The sequence below is a fragment of the Penicillium concentricum genome (assembly GCF_028827145.1).
Source record: "Penicillium concentricum strain IBT 3081 chromosome Unknown utg000002l_segment0_segment0, whole genome shotgun sequence".
Classification (NCBI taxonomy): domain Eukaryota; kingdom Fungi; phylum Ascomycota; class Eurotiomycetes; order Eurotiales; family Aspergillaceae; genus Penicillium; species Penicillium concentricum.
The window spans coordinates 391,699-406,190 of NW_026622755.1; the positions used below are offsets into that span (position 1 = coordinate 391,699).

The 14,492-nt window shown below is 47.4% G+C and overlaps 5 protein-coding genes across 5 annotated transcripts; 1 reads left to right on the top strand and 4 right to left on the bottom strand.

Moving 5' to 3' along the window:
• Window positions 1-94: 94 nt before the first annotated feature.
• On the bottom strand, window positions 95-1,259 carry N7517_003713 (uncharacterized protein; the record flags this gene model as incomplete). The annotated part of the gene is made up of 2 exons (XM_056721443.1): window positions 95-1,116; window positions 1,178-1,259. The coding sequence occupies 2 exons, from the start codon at window positions 1,257-1,259 to the stop codon at window positions 95-97; spliced, it is 1,104 nt and encodes a 367-aa protein (XP_056577693.1).
• A 643-nt stretch (window positions 1,260-1,902) lies between these two features.
• Window positions 1,903-3,671, bottom strand: N7517_003714 (putative oxalate decarboxylase; the record flags this gene model as incomplete). The annotated part of the gene is made up of 7 exons (XM_056721444.1): window positions 1,903-2,033; window positions 2,085-2,589; window positions 2,647-2,767; window positions 2,822-2,889; window positions 2,940-3,111; window positions 3,165-3,180; window positions 3,233-3,671. 7 exons carry the CDS (start codon window positions 3,669-3,671, stop codon window positions 1,903-1,905), a joined length of 1,452 nt encoding a protein of 483 aa, XP_056577694.1.
• A 2,963-nt stretch (window positions 3,672-6,634) lies between these two features.
• N7517_003715 (uncharacterized protein) lies at window positions 6,635-7,627 on the bottom strand (the record flags this gene model as incomplete). Its single annotated transcript, XM_056721445.1, has 1 exon — window positions 6,635-7,627. One exon carries the CDS (start codon window positions 7,625-7,627, stop codon window positions 6,635-6,637), a length of 993 nt encoding a protein of 330 aa, XP_056577695.1.
• Window positions 7,628-10,102: 2,475 nt separating this feature from the next.
• N7517_003716 (uncharacterized protein) lies at window positions 10,103-10,427 on the top strand (the record flags this gene model as incomplete). The annotated part of the gene is made up of 2 exons (XM_056721446.1): window positions 10,103-10,202; window positions 10,282-10,427. The coding sequence occupies 2 exons, from the start codon at window positions 10,103-10,105 to the stop codon at window positions 10,425-10,427; spliced, it is 246 nt and encodes an 81-aa protein (XP_056577696.1).
• A 1,981-nt stretch (window positions 10,428-12,408) lies between these two features.
• N7517_003717 (putative ab-hydrolase associated lipase) lies at window positions 12,409-14,307 on the bottom strand (the record flags this gene model as incomplete). The annotated part of the gene is made up of 1 exon (XM_056721447.1): window positions 12,409-14,307. The coding sequence occupies one exon, from the start codon at window positions 14,305-14,307 to the stop codon at window positions 12,409-12,411; it is 1,899 nt and encodes a 632-aa protein (XP_056577697.1).
• Between the last annotated feature and the right edge of the window lie 185 nt (window positions 14,308-14,492).

The window sequence follows — 14,492 nt, forward strand, 5'->3', positions numbered from 1 at the left end:
ATGAATGCTTTGAATCCCGGAATTCACTTTAACTCCTCATCTTCAAGCTTTCTAAGGGAATATATTTACTAAATGTGCTAGGCTCCATCACGCTTTATCGCTGTCCATCCATCAGCGGCACGATCATGCCTGTATATGGACATTTCTGTGCTTTTGCGTCGATATCCGCGCCTTCCTGGAGAAGCATCAAAATTCCAGCCTCGAAAGCTCTATCTACAGACATATGCAACGGAGTCCAACCAGCATTGTCGTACGCATCAAGATCCAAACTGCATTCGTACTTGGCACGATGTTCAAGCAATTGCTGCAGTATCCCGAATCGCCGATACAACACCGCCCAATGCAGTGCCGAGCGACCATCGCAATCATACACGCCTATTCGAGCACCGTGGGAGAGTAGTAGGCGGACTACAGAATCGTGATTCTCAATGATGGCGTGTATCAAGGGTGTCCGACCGTCACTATCTTGCTTGTTTGCATCCATGTTACCCCGCAACAAAAGAACTCGAACAATCCTCTCGTGCCCCTTCTGAGCGGCAATGTGAAGCGTGCCAATCCATCCCTTGTCACTTCTGGCCGATGTAATGAGTTCCAACACCGTGTCGTCGTTGTGTGACTTCGGGAGCTGGGGGCCCGGACTCTCAGGGCGAATATCAGAGTCGGATGTTCTGCGATATAACATCGGTCTAGGACTATCCCCATGTCGAGAGAGCAGCCTCGCATGATCGTTTTCTGCGCTATTGGAGGGTGTCCGGGGTGAAGCAGGGTCGGGGGATTTGCTTTGGGTGGAATTCGTTCCTGTCAAACTTGGCTGGACAGGCATTGGATCGGACAAAAGAAAGGAGAAATCATTGTTGGTTTGGTACAAGAACTGGTCGATCGCATCGAGATTAAAGTGTTCTACCGGCCCTGGCTGTGTGCTAGCGATCGAAGTTTCGCTTGGAGGAAAAGCTCCGCCGGGTCTGGTGAGCGCGCTTGCGAACAAAGGCAAGGATTCCATTGGAAAGTCCCCATTGTTGTTGGCTGTTGGCGTTGATTGTAATGGTGCTCTGAAGGTTCCACTTGCATCTTGAGGCGTCTCTAGGACGGCATTATTCGCGACCCTCCGCCTCTTCTCTATCATCACGATTCCGATCAGCAGGAGATCGACACGGGCTATTGCATAATAGCCACTCACCACGGAATTTGCGCTGAGCTAGGCGATTTTGAGTACGTCGCCGCTCGGCCGTATCGGCCATGAACTGGACATTGCCGTCCATCCTCCCTTAAGACAGTCTTTGAAATAATAATGTTCGAACCTAGGAAATGCGATCTCACGTTGAATGAAATGCAGAGCCCCGCAGATCCCCGTCGGTCACGTTAATGGCCGGCCGAGCAGTGGGCTAGGTTCTTAGCATTTGGGCCAATCACCTTAATCAAATAAGGCCCCCATTCGTCTTCGCTAAGATCACGTTGCAACCTAGGTTGCACGCCATCGAGTTTCCGCTAAAATCTTACTCATCGCGGGTTGACTCATAGGCGTCCAATGGAACACGTTGTGGATGTTTTTGAAGTTCCACTGAAGGAAGTCGAATAGGGGGGCATAAGTGGGTGGGTGCGTGGGCCTGATGGGCTCGGCCCGTGGCCGTAGTTGAGACACTAACACGTGGAGGATACGCTCTAACCCGAAGTAGATATCCTCGAAACACACCCATCTCTGTCGTGTTCTTGATCTATCTTGTAGAAACGATGGTGTTGAACTACTGAAACAAAGAGGACACTGACCTCTTTATCTGAGGGCTATTACTCGGGAGAATTGGTGACCTCCTGTGGCACATTTTCTACTAAACTTTGTTAAATTACCAACAACATCATCGAGACCTATAGATTATAAACATGGGCGTGATCCGCTTGCGAGGCATTCTAACTCTTAGGACCAGCGACAACATACTGCTTCTCAGTCTTGAGGTTATCAAGCATGTCATCACTGAGGTTGAGTGTATCCGCAACGATTTGTCTCGGCGTGGACGCGATCCATTGACCAAGAGCCATATCTAAGCCGTCAGCACATGAAACCTCAAAGATATGGCAAAGGAAAAACATACCTGTAAACTCAGGTGCCTGGAGCACTTCCACAAATACCAAATTTTCATCGCCGGTATTCTCAATATAATGGCTACTAGACTTTGGGAAGTAGCCAACATCACCACCGGCGTAATCAAATGTAGTCGCAGCATTTGGGGCAGTGAAGAGCGTTGCTCGGCCCTGACCCGAAATAAAGAAAGTCCACTCGTCACTAGTTGGATGCCAGTGGATTTCACGCATGCCGCCTGGATGAACGGTAACAACAGCGGCGGAGAAGTTTCTAGCAATGGGGAAAGTGAGTGGGTCGACGATCTTGACTGAACCGCCGGCGACTTCGTGGGCTGGCTGCTCGGAAAAGTGATATGAGTAGCTCTGATCGCGAGGTACGAGGCCAGCAGTTGTCGTCACATTCTGTTTCTGGATGTCTGCCGGGGCGGGCGTGCCCTTGAAGATGTATAGTTCGTCTTCGGGGATCTTTTCAAATGCTGATAAATCAACCCCAAAGTTCTTTGAGAGCACCTCTCTCTGTGTGGAGTGTTAGCAAATTGGATTTTATTCAACGCGAGATTTGTTTTTCTTTACCGGGGTGTGGAGGAAGACCTCTGTTGCCAGGAATGTATTATCCTCGCTAAAGTCTCCATCGTCGAACACCAGAAGGAACTCGACTCCATCATCGAGGGCTTGAATAGAATGAGGAACGCCACTAACAATCAAATCATCAGCATAAATCGTTATTTCCGCATATCACAATACTCACGGTGGGAAGTACCACACATCGCCGGCAGCAACGTCGTCAATAAATGTCTCGCCGTTCTCGTTCACAGCCTGGCAGCCTTGTTAGTACTTATTTTAGTCAGTTCGAGATAAGCAAATACCTGGATTCGACACGATCCATTCAGCACCAAGGACCATTCAGCGGCCACATGCCAATGAAGTTCACGGTAACCGGCAGGTGCCAGGCGCATATCGACACCGGCCATGAGCGTCGCATCTGGCATAACATTTGTGTTCTCTTGGCGAGCCCAACCAGCTCCATCAATTCCAAATCTTTTAGAAAACGTGAGTATCTCCATTTTCCTTGTTCGGGAATGAAATATTACCTGTTGTGACTCAACCCTAAGATACAGTTAGCAAATTGAAAATTTCACCGCGGAAACTGGTAGCTTACCCATCGGCCACTGCGCATTGATGGTCTGTCCATGATCGGTTCCAGGAGGTGCAAGCTTATCACTATTGATTCTGTCATAGTAATAGTTTCCTACGATAAATGTCAATATACTCAGTATGCAGTCAAATCGCGGGATAGCATTGACGGGGCTCGTACTCGGGCCAGGATCATCAGCACCGGTAGTACCACGGATCGGCTGGGGATTGTCTGCCTTCTCGAAATCGAGGTATGACCCAATTTTGGGATCTTCCTTCTGCCCGGCAAGAAGTGTATACTTGATGTCGGGTGGTGAGTCGCTGCCACCAGTATTGGATGGTGAGTATCCGACTAGCGATCCGCTTCCTCGAAGACCGGGATTGGGGGTATCCCTGCGAGCAGGGGCACCATGCACCAAAGGTAACACGACAGGAAGTAGAGTAACAAAATGTTGGAGCTTCATTTTGATATTCTCGGGGGGAACTAGGAAGACAGTAGGTTGATCCAGAATAAAACGCGCTCTATTATCACGTCCCAGGTCGCCCCTTATATGTCTACCCAAAGCTTGAGATTGGTAGACGAAAGTCCAATATTATCAATTAGAAGCTTATGAATCCGCTTTCGTGTTTCTCGCATTGCATCATAGCTTCCCCCCAATCCGATGGGGTTTCTCCAGTATTGTTCAGAATTGTACTGGGTTTCCCCTCATCGCGACGCCAAACGATGCAAGGCAGTGGAAGCTCGGCTCTAAAGCACCCGATATGCGTTATTATTATCTGCCAGATGATATAACCATAAGCGGGGGACAAGAGAATGGGTACGGAGAAGCCGATGGATTGGGGAGAGGGAGGCCTCACGTGTGAGACCACCCCTCACCGGCAGCGATCAGTCCAGGTCTTCGATGCAACCCAGCACTCCGCTCGGCCTCGGGGATTGATTTAAAATAGCCAGGAAAGGTACGGAGTACTCCGTGGTAGTCCCCGCATCACCGCTTGCTGCATGTCGCAATACCAGCCGAAGCCGGAAGCGGGATGGACTATAGAAGCAATAACTTCGGGCAGCTGCAGGTGGCTTGGATCTAGGTCTTCTGACTGGTACAAATTTCTGCCGGCTCGGGGCGTCGCAGGCTTACCCCGAGCCAATCCGCGGCATTGTGAAAACGAAATTAGGCCCGCTCTGTATGAGTAAAGTTGTCTAAGAATGCAATGTATATAGGATCTAGGCTGCGTCGCTTTACCGCCAAGGTGTGTTGACACGTCATGAAATTTCAATATGTTTCACAAAGAACAAATATCAACCGGATCATAGCTGTCCCGAGTAGATGAAAAAGACGGAGTATTGGAAATATGCTAAGCTTCTCAGCCAAGGATGCCGAGAAAAGCTAAAAGATAGAAAATCCCCGTTATGCCCGTGAGCGTCGGCGAGTGGATACGCAATTTCGCCCCCAACAGGTGGACCCTAGGCTATCCATTTATGGTCAATCGACATCAGCTAAATATATCTCGACGTGCGGGGAATTCGCCTCTATGGGCTTGGATGTGTAGAAAATTTGGAGTTGATCGACCATGGTCTGTAGAGGTCCGGGACGGCGGGCCGCTGGTTGGTTATTGTCTCCGCCTCCTATACCTGTTTAACCGAATGCACACTGTATCCTGTGAGTAAGGCGGAGTTAGCAAGGAAATTACCGAGAATGGAGGTTGCCTAGGAAGGTAAGGAGGGACGTGCTCGCTTGATTTAGACAAGGCGCACTATCGCCACCCTGCGGGATAAAAATATATATGTGGACAAGTATCATGCAAGAAGACGATATCCGAAAAGAGGAAGCAGTTCGAGTAATTAATTGATTATGATCCAAGTTCCAAATGTGACTGGATGGACATCTGATATTTTTCTCGTTAATTGAGATATAGACACAGGTTTATCTATGGAAGCGAGTCCACTACCCATAAATGCAATCAATTTCAAAATCGGATAATCGGACCTTGTGGACGCCTTTGCTTATTGTTGTTCGGCCTGGGGCTGATATATTTGCAAGGATGCCTAGTCTGTATCAATTGTCCACGTCAGCCCTATAACTAGCCCGGATACTTGTTATCAATAATTTCAAGTTAGTTGCGTCTATATCGAGATTGAAACTAAGGCTGGAAAGTATCTCAAGAGCCGTGAACCAGTTTATGCCCCTTTCTAGGTACACCTGCAACTGTTAAATTCAGCCTTATGAGTTAAATTCAGCCCTGCGACATTTGGAGGGCCCACATGGCTACTCGCTGCTCACTCTAGACCGATCATGTGAGACATTTATCACGTAAATAAGCCCTCTGCCTAGGTAAGACGCAAGGTATCTATGGCTTGCCTCATAAAGTAATTCCACCTACATGTTACCTATGTGTCTAGATGATGGACTTTACCTCAAAATTCAGTACAGGATGTGATTGTCTTAAACATAGGTACTACAGTCGTTCAAAGGTTGATCTCTAGAAACAAACTCGTGAAATTCATTCCACGCTTATAGTCAAATCCATGTCAAGTTCTGGTAATGCCTAAACCAGGGGTAGTCAAGTAAGCAAGGGGCTGATGTACGGCAGTCTCCAACCGCCAATGCACCATAACAGATTTTGCCTGTAGTATACTACTCTTTAATATGAGTATCTTCTACATCTGAATACACTAATGTCACACCGGTCCTCTATCTAAGTTCAAAATCTGATTCTGATTCTCGATAATCGAATTATTATTGGTTAAATTCTTTATGGTCTAATTAGCGATGCCTTATTTCTTGATACTTGAATTCAAGTCTTAAGTTTATTTACTTTAAATTCCACACTTAAATTCTACGCTTTAATAAATCATCTATATATTCTTTTCCCGTCTTTATTGGTTGCCTGCCTACCTATAAAACTAGAACGGGGGAGAAAGTAGCTTGGAAGAAGCCGTCTAAAAGCAATATCTAAGACCTACTAAAAATACCACTAAAAATACCACTAAAACAGTTGGCATCCAGAACATGTTACCATGCCCCCTCAGGAACAATCCTCAAGGCTGCAGTGCAGAAGTCGTTGAAACAACATTGCATGACGAGGATCATTCCATTTCGTGATCTGAGCCCGAAAGGCTCATTTACGGTATTCTACTGAAGGACCCAACCATCCCCTGCCAATAAAAAACCCTTGACCGGGTTAAACATGATCTACAGAAAATACATTATGGAATAGCACCCATGGTGCAACATAACAATTAACCCTAATATAAGAAATGAAATTGCTCTTCTTGATAGTTCACTGAGAAACATAAAACGCAAATCAAAGAGCGGACAGTGAATATCAAAGCGTAAAAACAAAAGCAAGCGAGAATTGGGGAATGAATACTCCGTAGGTACCAAGCAAAAGCAAAACACAAAATCTGGGGGAAGAAGAAATTATAGGGAGATCATGATTTTCGCTGAGCCCTTTCTCTGAATAGTAGGTTCTCTCTTGCGGGCACAGTGGGGACCTCGCGAAGCTGAGCCCTAATAAGCGATGGCCCAACAACCGGAAGCAACGGTTCCATATCGACGGTTGAGAGTAAACGGGCGAATGCTTCCCACGTCATTCGAACAAACACGCTGGCTGATGCGTTAGTCTCAAACGCGTCAGTTATCTTCATTTGAAACTTGGCGGGCATTCTTTCGATCACGTTCTGAAAATCCCGTACCACATCCGTCGCCTTTCCTTCGAGTATGAGCATGACGAGCACTTGTGTTTCTCGATTGTGGGATGGTAGTGGCGGTGTTGGTGAAGGCATAGAAGGTAGTGTGCTCGACGTACGGCCAGATGATGACGCTGCCGAAGAATGAATTTCAGGACCAGAAGTAGGTTTGACTTTGAACGGCAAAATGATCGGCTTCACTCCACTCTGATTCCAGAATCGAGGCATATAGGTACCAGCTGGAGTCTCTTTCTGCACTGCTTGAAAGATCTCGTCGGTCGAAACAGAGACTTTGTCTGAATTGAAAATTGGTTGGATTGCTCTCCAAACTCTTTGTGTGAAAGATGCACCATGCACACGCGATCTTGCCCATACTAGACCGCTGCAAGCAGCTAACACGTGTGTAGAATATGGAGAGTTACTGCGCGCACTTCCGGAATGACAGCAATCGAGGATGGCGAAAAGATCCATAGGTACACCAGGAGGGGTGAATTCACGTTGCACTGTGTCCCACGAAACTAGTTTCGTGGCCTTCCGGTTAGCAAAGGACAGCCCGTCCAGATTGTTGACCACTCCGTGACCAGCATACGAAAACACGAGGAGATGGGGTTTCTGGTTCTTGACATTCGCTTTGATTGCTTGGATCAGCTGTATATTCAGGTCCCATTCAGGAAACGGACTCTTGCTTTTTAGCACAAAGGTTTCGCAGGGAACGTCAAACACGTCGCGCATCATGTTAGTAAATGTCTGATTGTCGTGCTCGGCGAGCGTATCATCGTCGTCCCAGTATACGGCAAACGCTAGGATTTTGGAGTAGTGGGTTCCTCTCGCTCTTACTGCCTTTTCCAGGGCAGCTTTTAACTGTGGTACGGGTATTTTTTTTGAGTTCGCTCGGACCGGAATCTTCGACGGTGATGTTTCACGGGAACGAGACGATGATAGAGATGGGCGTCTTCGACGTAGGAGAAGGCATGATGTTCAGATTTGAACACGTCACGTAGGAACAATTTGGTGGAGAGATATTGGGCCGACAGGAACGAAAATGAGACGAGGTCGGTTGTGCTTACCTGAGAGTAGTGACTGGCAGGGAGGAAAGACGAGAAATCAGGAATGGTTCTGGTGGCTGGTAGGGAAGTTTTGTTTGTGAGGTGCGAGTTGCGAAAGTGGAACAGAAGAAACTTGGGCTACTAGGTGATACATCAGTGTAGTATGTATGTAACAACCATAAAGAAAGTTTTATCTCCGTGGTTATCTCCGTGGACGTAAATTGTTACGGGGAATGTCCACTAACACCCCTTCACCGCTTTAGCTAGATAGCCGTCGCCCGTTAGTTAATTAGGAAATATCATCCTTCTACCACTCTCCATGACATAAATGGAACGGGTTATGCCTATTACGTTCTATTCACTACGTCACATCCGAATTATATTTCCCGTATAGCCATTCTAGACTTAAAATGTACATATAGAAGATCCGAAATTTACGACCATAGCTTGGCTCCTATAGATTCCAATCAATTATCGTACCGAGAACTAGTGCCAATCTGTCTACTGATTTGAGATACATGGAGTTTGTGAGTATTTAAGATATGTTGGACTATGCTTGCAACGCCCTTGAATATAATCGGTAGCATATTAGCATACAGCGTAGTAAATCTTCCTAACCTTCTCGATACGCATATTTGTGCTCATTGCTACAGATATAAAAGCATCTACAATGACCGTAGACATGGGACTTTTAAGGAGCTCTCCATGATGAATCTCGAAGTGGTTGAAAGTGTTGCATCGTTCGACGTCTACCAAGCCGGCCTTTTGCATACTATTGAGTCTATAGGGGATTCGCCCCCTGGCAGGCATGTTCCTTTTCTCGCTCAAAATGGGACACTCATGCCATTGGTAGCGTCTCCATGCATTTCATTGTCAACACAACCCTTGGTCTGAGGCTTCATTTCTGGCGCATTTTATACTTCTATTGGGGTTAATTTTCATAGTTTGTTTCTCAGATGGATCATCCTTGCAGATTTATAGACTTCTCTTGCCCTAATACTCCTTTTGGTCGAGTACATGTACCGGTCAGGTGATGATGTACCTGATATTTGCCTCAGGCTTGTTCTGTAACCAAGAATCGGGGGATGAAGTACAATATTCCTTATGTTATCCTCACAAATGTCAATAAGTATTATCAATATTTCTATGGCAATCTTTATATGAACTAAGTCCAGCACTGTCATCAACGAAGGACAAGTCAATCTAAGCTCAACCAGGTCCACTAACCCCGCAATCCCCCAGATTTGGGTGGGACCGGCCCCAAACCTCCGGACTCCACAACATTCCACTTTTATCGGGTTATCATAACATCTATAAGCATATACAGCAATGAAAGTAGATATAAAATCAGAAATACAACTTTAGTTTTAACCTACGCTGAATTTCAGGGGAACCCACCTATAGCAGGCTAGTCATCTCACCCGGACAGCCCCCTATTTGTGTGTGTCACATTGTACACGGTGACGAGTAGATGAGGGTACACAGGTACTTATATTGTCCTAATATACATGTATTGGGGTACTTTTGGTCTACCTGTGACGCCAAACCTAGCCAATAGCATACAGCTAAGGTCAATCAAGACCACTTCAACACCAAAGAGAATGTGGGGGAAAGGGCTAATTTGGCTAATGCGCCCCCATTATGATCGACTGGCACTGCCCACTATCAATTGGAAGGGCGGTTATTATTGCTTTTAGTAGCCCTACCGTGTCGAGTCTCCTCAATGTTTACATTTCTGTGAACAGAGTAGTGTATACTTCAAATTAGGTATCACGATCCATGGAACAGAACCGACTTGAATCACCACGACATCAAGTCGAGACCACTGGAGCCATCAGGGGACACATGGATCCTGAAACTCACCCAACGACTCCAAGTTTATGTGACGCATCGCGACCATTGGCTTGCCACCGGACAGGGATGCCCTAGATGTCACCTTTCAGTCAGTCCCAAGTCCTGACTGACTCCCAACCCCGCATTCAGTCAGATGATACCAGTGTATATAAGTCTTTCTTTCAGTCCTACCTTTTTTATGTACTTGTTTGCTTTTCAGAAACTCTCCCCTCTACTTCCATCATCTCCCATCAGACTTTCAACGTCAACATCAACTTGACTTTTCCATCAACACATTATCCCACATACTATCCAACACACTACATTCAAGATGTCGGCAGCCATGGGTCCTATTATGCAGCAACTTCAGGCTCTACCTGCCCGCTCAAGGCAGGGTCTGAATAACCTCCGCCAGCGTATCTTCCAGCAGGGTATGTTATTCCCTCCCGTCTTCCGACCGTCTCATCCACCTTGCTCTTGATATTCAGATATAACTAACACTACCCAAAGGTGAGAGACAGCCCAAGGAAACCAACCTCTTCCGGACTTCCCTCAGTGTTCACCGTCCTGTTTGGATTACTGCTGCCGGCGGTCTCTACACTAGTATGGCGGCTGTGTACCTCACGATGCGATATCTGAAGCGGGTTGCTCGGTAGATGGGGCAGTCCAGTCACTGCTTCTTACTTGACTTGATTCGACTACATGACTCTACAACTCTCACGCATGTTTTCCACTACTCTTCACACACATACCCCTTTTATCCCTCATCAGCATGCTTCTATCGACAACAGCTGTGTCTGATCGGTAGTCGTGTGCGACTGGAGGGATTCATCATGTCCTAGATGGGACATTTCTTTCTTTTGTTCGGTCGGTCATTCGCATCTTCGCCATAGAATGGCAAGATAGACCTGGCGTTTTTGTTTTAAGGGCTACTTTACCCTGACTTGTTACTATCACAATGAATATCTTACAATTACTCCTGGTTCTACATATATCGTATTGGCTCTACTTTTCAACTTTCTATGGCTCGTTTTCTACGCAGAGTGTAGAATTGTCCCATATTATGGTAAGAATGAGATCGCTCAGCCGAAGGTGCCGGTGTTGACAAGGAAGGTTTGAAGAGCGCGTGGTAATAATGACTGAATAACAGACTGCCCAGATGGGCACAACCAAGAAGGCCAGGCTAGACTTCGCCCTTCCAAGCCATGGAGCCATACGCGCTTTCAAATCAGGGGGTGTGTAAACAGAGCGAAAGCCCGATGTTTTTCTCCCAGGGTACACACACATCGAAAGTCGACTGTATACATACCCAACGTGAATCATCCCTTACCGCTTGAGATTATGTACCAGTACAAGTAAACAAGTCACTCGAAGTAGAAACTGCGAAGTGACAGATCCACTCGGCTGAAGAATCCACCCCCAGAATCTGAGATGATCCACTTCCCCATCGCTCAAAGGAATCAGGAGTGCGCTCGGCCCCTCGCTTCTACCATACACGATACACGATACCTCAGGCAGATATTTTGTAAACAATCTGCTGCCCTATCATATCTCTTCTCTTACTCAGGGCGTCGTCACTGCGCTGGGGTTGGCCTGTAGAATGATCTCATTGCTGATGGGTGCATGCGTTAGTTTCTTGGCGACCCCGCGTTTGTGTGTGTGCGGAATTTCCTTCTTGGGTTGTTTGAAATGGGTATCTGCTCATATTTGCGGGTAGAGGTAATTATTCAGTACAAACACTTTTGGGAAGGTTATAACGAAAGCCCTACGAAAGTATTGTCTGGAACGTTACAACTCTGGTGTCCTTAAACTTGGTGTGAGTCCTTTTCATTGGGGAAAGAGCGCGAGATGATTGTATCGATTGTTCTCTCAGTAAATAAATTAACACCCAGTCTACGAAGTAGGGGTGCCCGGTCTCATTAAAGGGCCACAGATTCTATGTATGACTTGCCTAGGAACCCAAGAGAACATGGATGGGACTTTCCGTCGTCCTAATATTGCTCGAGTGAGAAGCAACTATTACCTCAATCGAACTTTCTTTTCATCCTCATTTATTGTTCAAAAATCAAAGAGTTCCAAAATGTATAGCAAGCATGGAAAATAGTTGACCCCACCGGAGTCACTCTCCCCATATTTGCCAAGCCTTCTTTAAAATCCGGTGGAGCCAACCTTAACTGTCCGACTATCGATACTTGTCGCAGATCTCAGAGCCTGTGAGGATGGATGGGTGTTACACTTGGCTGTGAACCATGAGAGTGAAATTCTGCCGTTTAGAATTTCGCGAGAAGGCATGTGAGTCCGCTCAAGTGATTGCAGATATGTTGGAGGATCAGTACTTGGATGAAAGTACCGCAAATGCTGAAGCGGATGTGGAATATTAGATGCGTGCTGGTGATGGCTGGGGACTAGATCATTGGATTCCGGATCCTGTGCGTCGATTAGAAATATCCGAAGGTAAAGGTATCAGAATGAAGCAGTCGAGTATCGTCCGTGGATAAATTATGCAAACTTGGTTCGGTGGTCTTGCAAGCTACATGAATGATTCAGAATGAATATGAAGTGTTGTTGCGTTGAAAGATCTGTTTATGTACATGTGGTGTAATATACAATAGTACGGAGTACCTGAACAAGTTCAAACTAACCCATGTCTACCATGTCTAGGTTCACGCCGCGAGGGGCACGACATATCTGACGTGCATCATCAGGCATACTTGTCCAAATGACCTGGTTGACCTCCCTACCAACCTGCTCGATCGCATCCATTGCCCAAAGGACATCGAGATGCTCATACTCTTCAATGACCTTTGAATGAACAAGATTCACATGAGGCTCACGGCCGCCCTGGAAGCGATTCAGAAGTCGGCGACCATCGACAAGAGCGTCGGAGCCTCCTATCCAAAGTGCAAACGGGGGTGTTTTCGGGCCATACCAGGGGATTGGGGCTGGACTTCCTAAACATGCGTCCCGAGGATCGTCGCCATGCTCAGAAACAGCATCTCGCACACACGGGTTCGCGTTTGTCTCATGGAGGAGCTCGTTTTCTGTGGATAAGATGCATTTATGTTTTGCGAAGCTCTCACTTCCCAGCCACCAACGCATCAACTCAACACTGACATATACAGGAGCAAACTGGAACATTCGGTGGCGCAGATCACGCTCCCAGCGCGTGTCTGACCAGTCGAACAAGAAGGAGAACACCCAATATGCCAAGGTTCCATATATCCTAGACGGCAGCAGACGCTGAGCGGTCATCATGGAAGGAATGAAAGAGTGGATTCCAAAAATAAGTCGGAACATCGACGGAGGCAGAAGGGTAATGAATCGGAAATATGGTCTGCTTACAAGCGGGCCGGCGTATGCAGCCGGTGCAAGCGCGCAGAAAACCGAGATGTATTCACCCAGCCCAGGGCGATGGTCTTTGGCTAGAGCAACAAATGTCTGCGTGGTTCCCTGAGAGTGGCAGACGAGACCTAGTTTCTCAAACCCAGTTTCGTAGAGCACACGTGAGGTGAGTGCTGCAAGGTCCAGCGTTCCGAGATGTCGAATGTCCCAAGACCACATACGTGGGTCATCGGGCGACAAAGTCGTGTGCTCTGGGTGTGATCCACACCGGTTATTCCCTAACCAGACGTCATACCCGGACTTGCATAGGTAAAACGCCAGACTATCCTCGTCGTTGGTACAGAATGCACCAGCATTTTGCAGCAGTCCATGGACCAGGAGAACAGGATATCGACGGTTAGACTGTGGACTGGATGAATTCGGTATTCTTGGCTTAGTGAAGACATCAGGTCCACGCTCACGTCGCTCTTCTGCCGATAATGCCTCATACTCCTGGGGATTGAAGACGTGCCACAGGGTGATGATGAAACCGTCCTCCGTCTGTACCCGAAATTTTTCCACGTCGAGACCAACTCGACGGGCATAGTATGCAACGTCACCAATCAAGAGATCCTTGCCTCCTTCCAACGACGGGCATTCTTGGCATTCTTCAGGTCCCTGTTCCTCGTCCATATCCCTCTTCTGTTGGCGCAGAGCCCACCTCCGATCGGCGTTGGCCCTCGCCTTTCTGCGTACCAGTTCCTCCGTATAGAACGACCTCCTCGTATCCGGATTCAGGCCGCTGCATCGTAAACGAGCTTCCGAAATTGCGACTCCCGCTGTGCGGAACAGGGCCCCGATAAATACGGTCGCCAAAAAGCATAGCGACAGAAAGAACGAGGCGACGATAAACATATAGTGCTGGATCCTGCGCAATGCAGATGGGGGACCGTATGACGGCATGGGTGGGAAAAGCGGGTGTTCTGTAGTCAGGAAATGAAGACCGGACGAAGATTGTTTTTCTCTACACGATGATGTCCCAGTGAAATCCGTGGCCGACACAGCCTTGCCTTCGCTGGTCTCCATCCCCGTGGTCCCTTTCTTCTCGGGTTGTATTCGGTCGGATTGGACGTCTCGCATGGCTGCGCCGGCGTGACTCGACTCCGCACGTGCGGTCGATATGAGGGGTTCGAGCGGAATTGTTGTGACCGACATTGTCATAAATTTCACTCGTCATCCGGAATCCAAATGGCACATTGTGGTCTGTCTCGAGACCCCAGGAACGGCGAATAGATTGCGGAGTATCTGAGTCTTGAGAAATCATCAAGTACCCCGGACACCTCGGCCTGCATTGCATCTGCATGCCAAGGCTGAGCTGAATGACACCACGTGACCTTTCA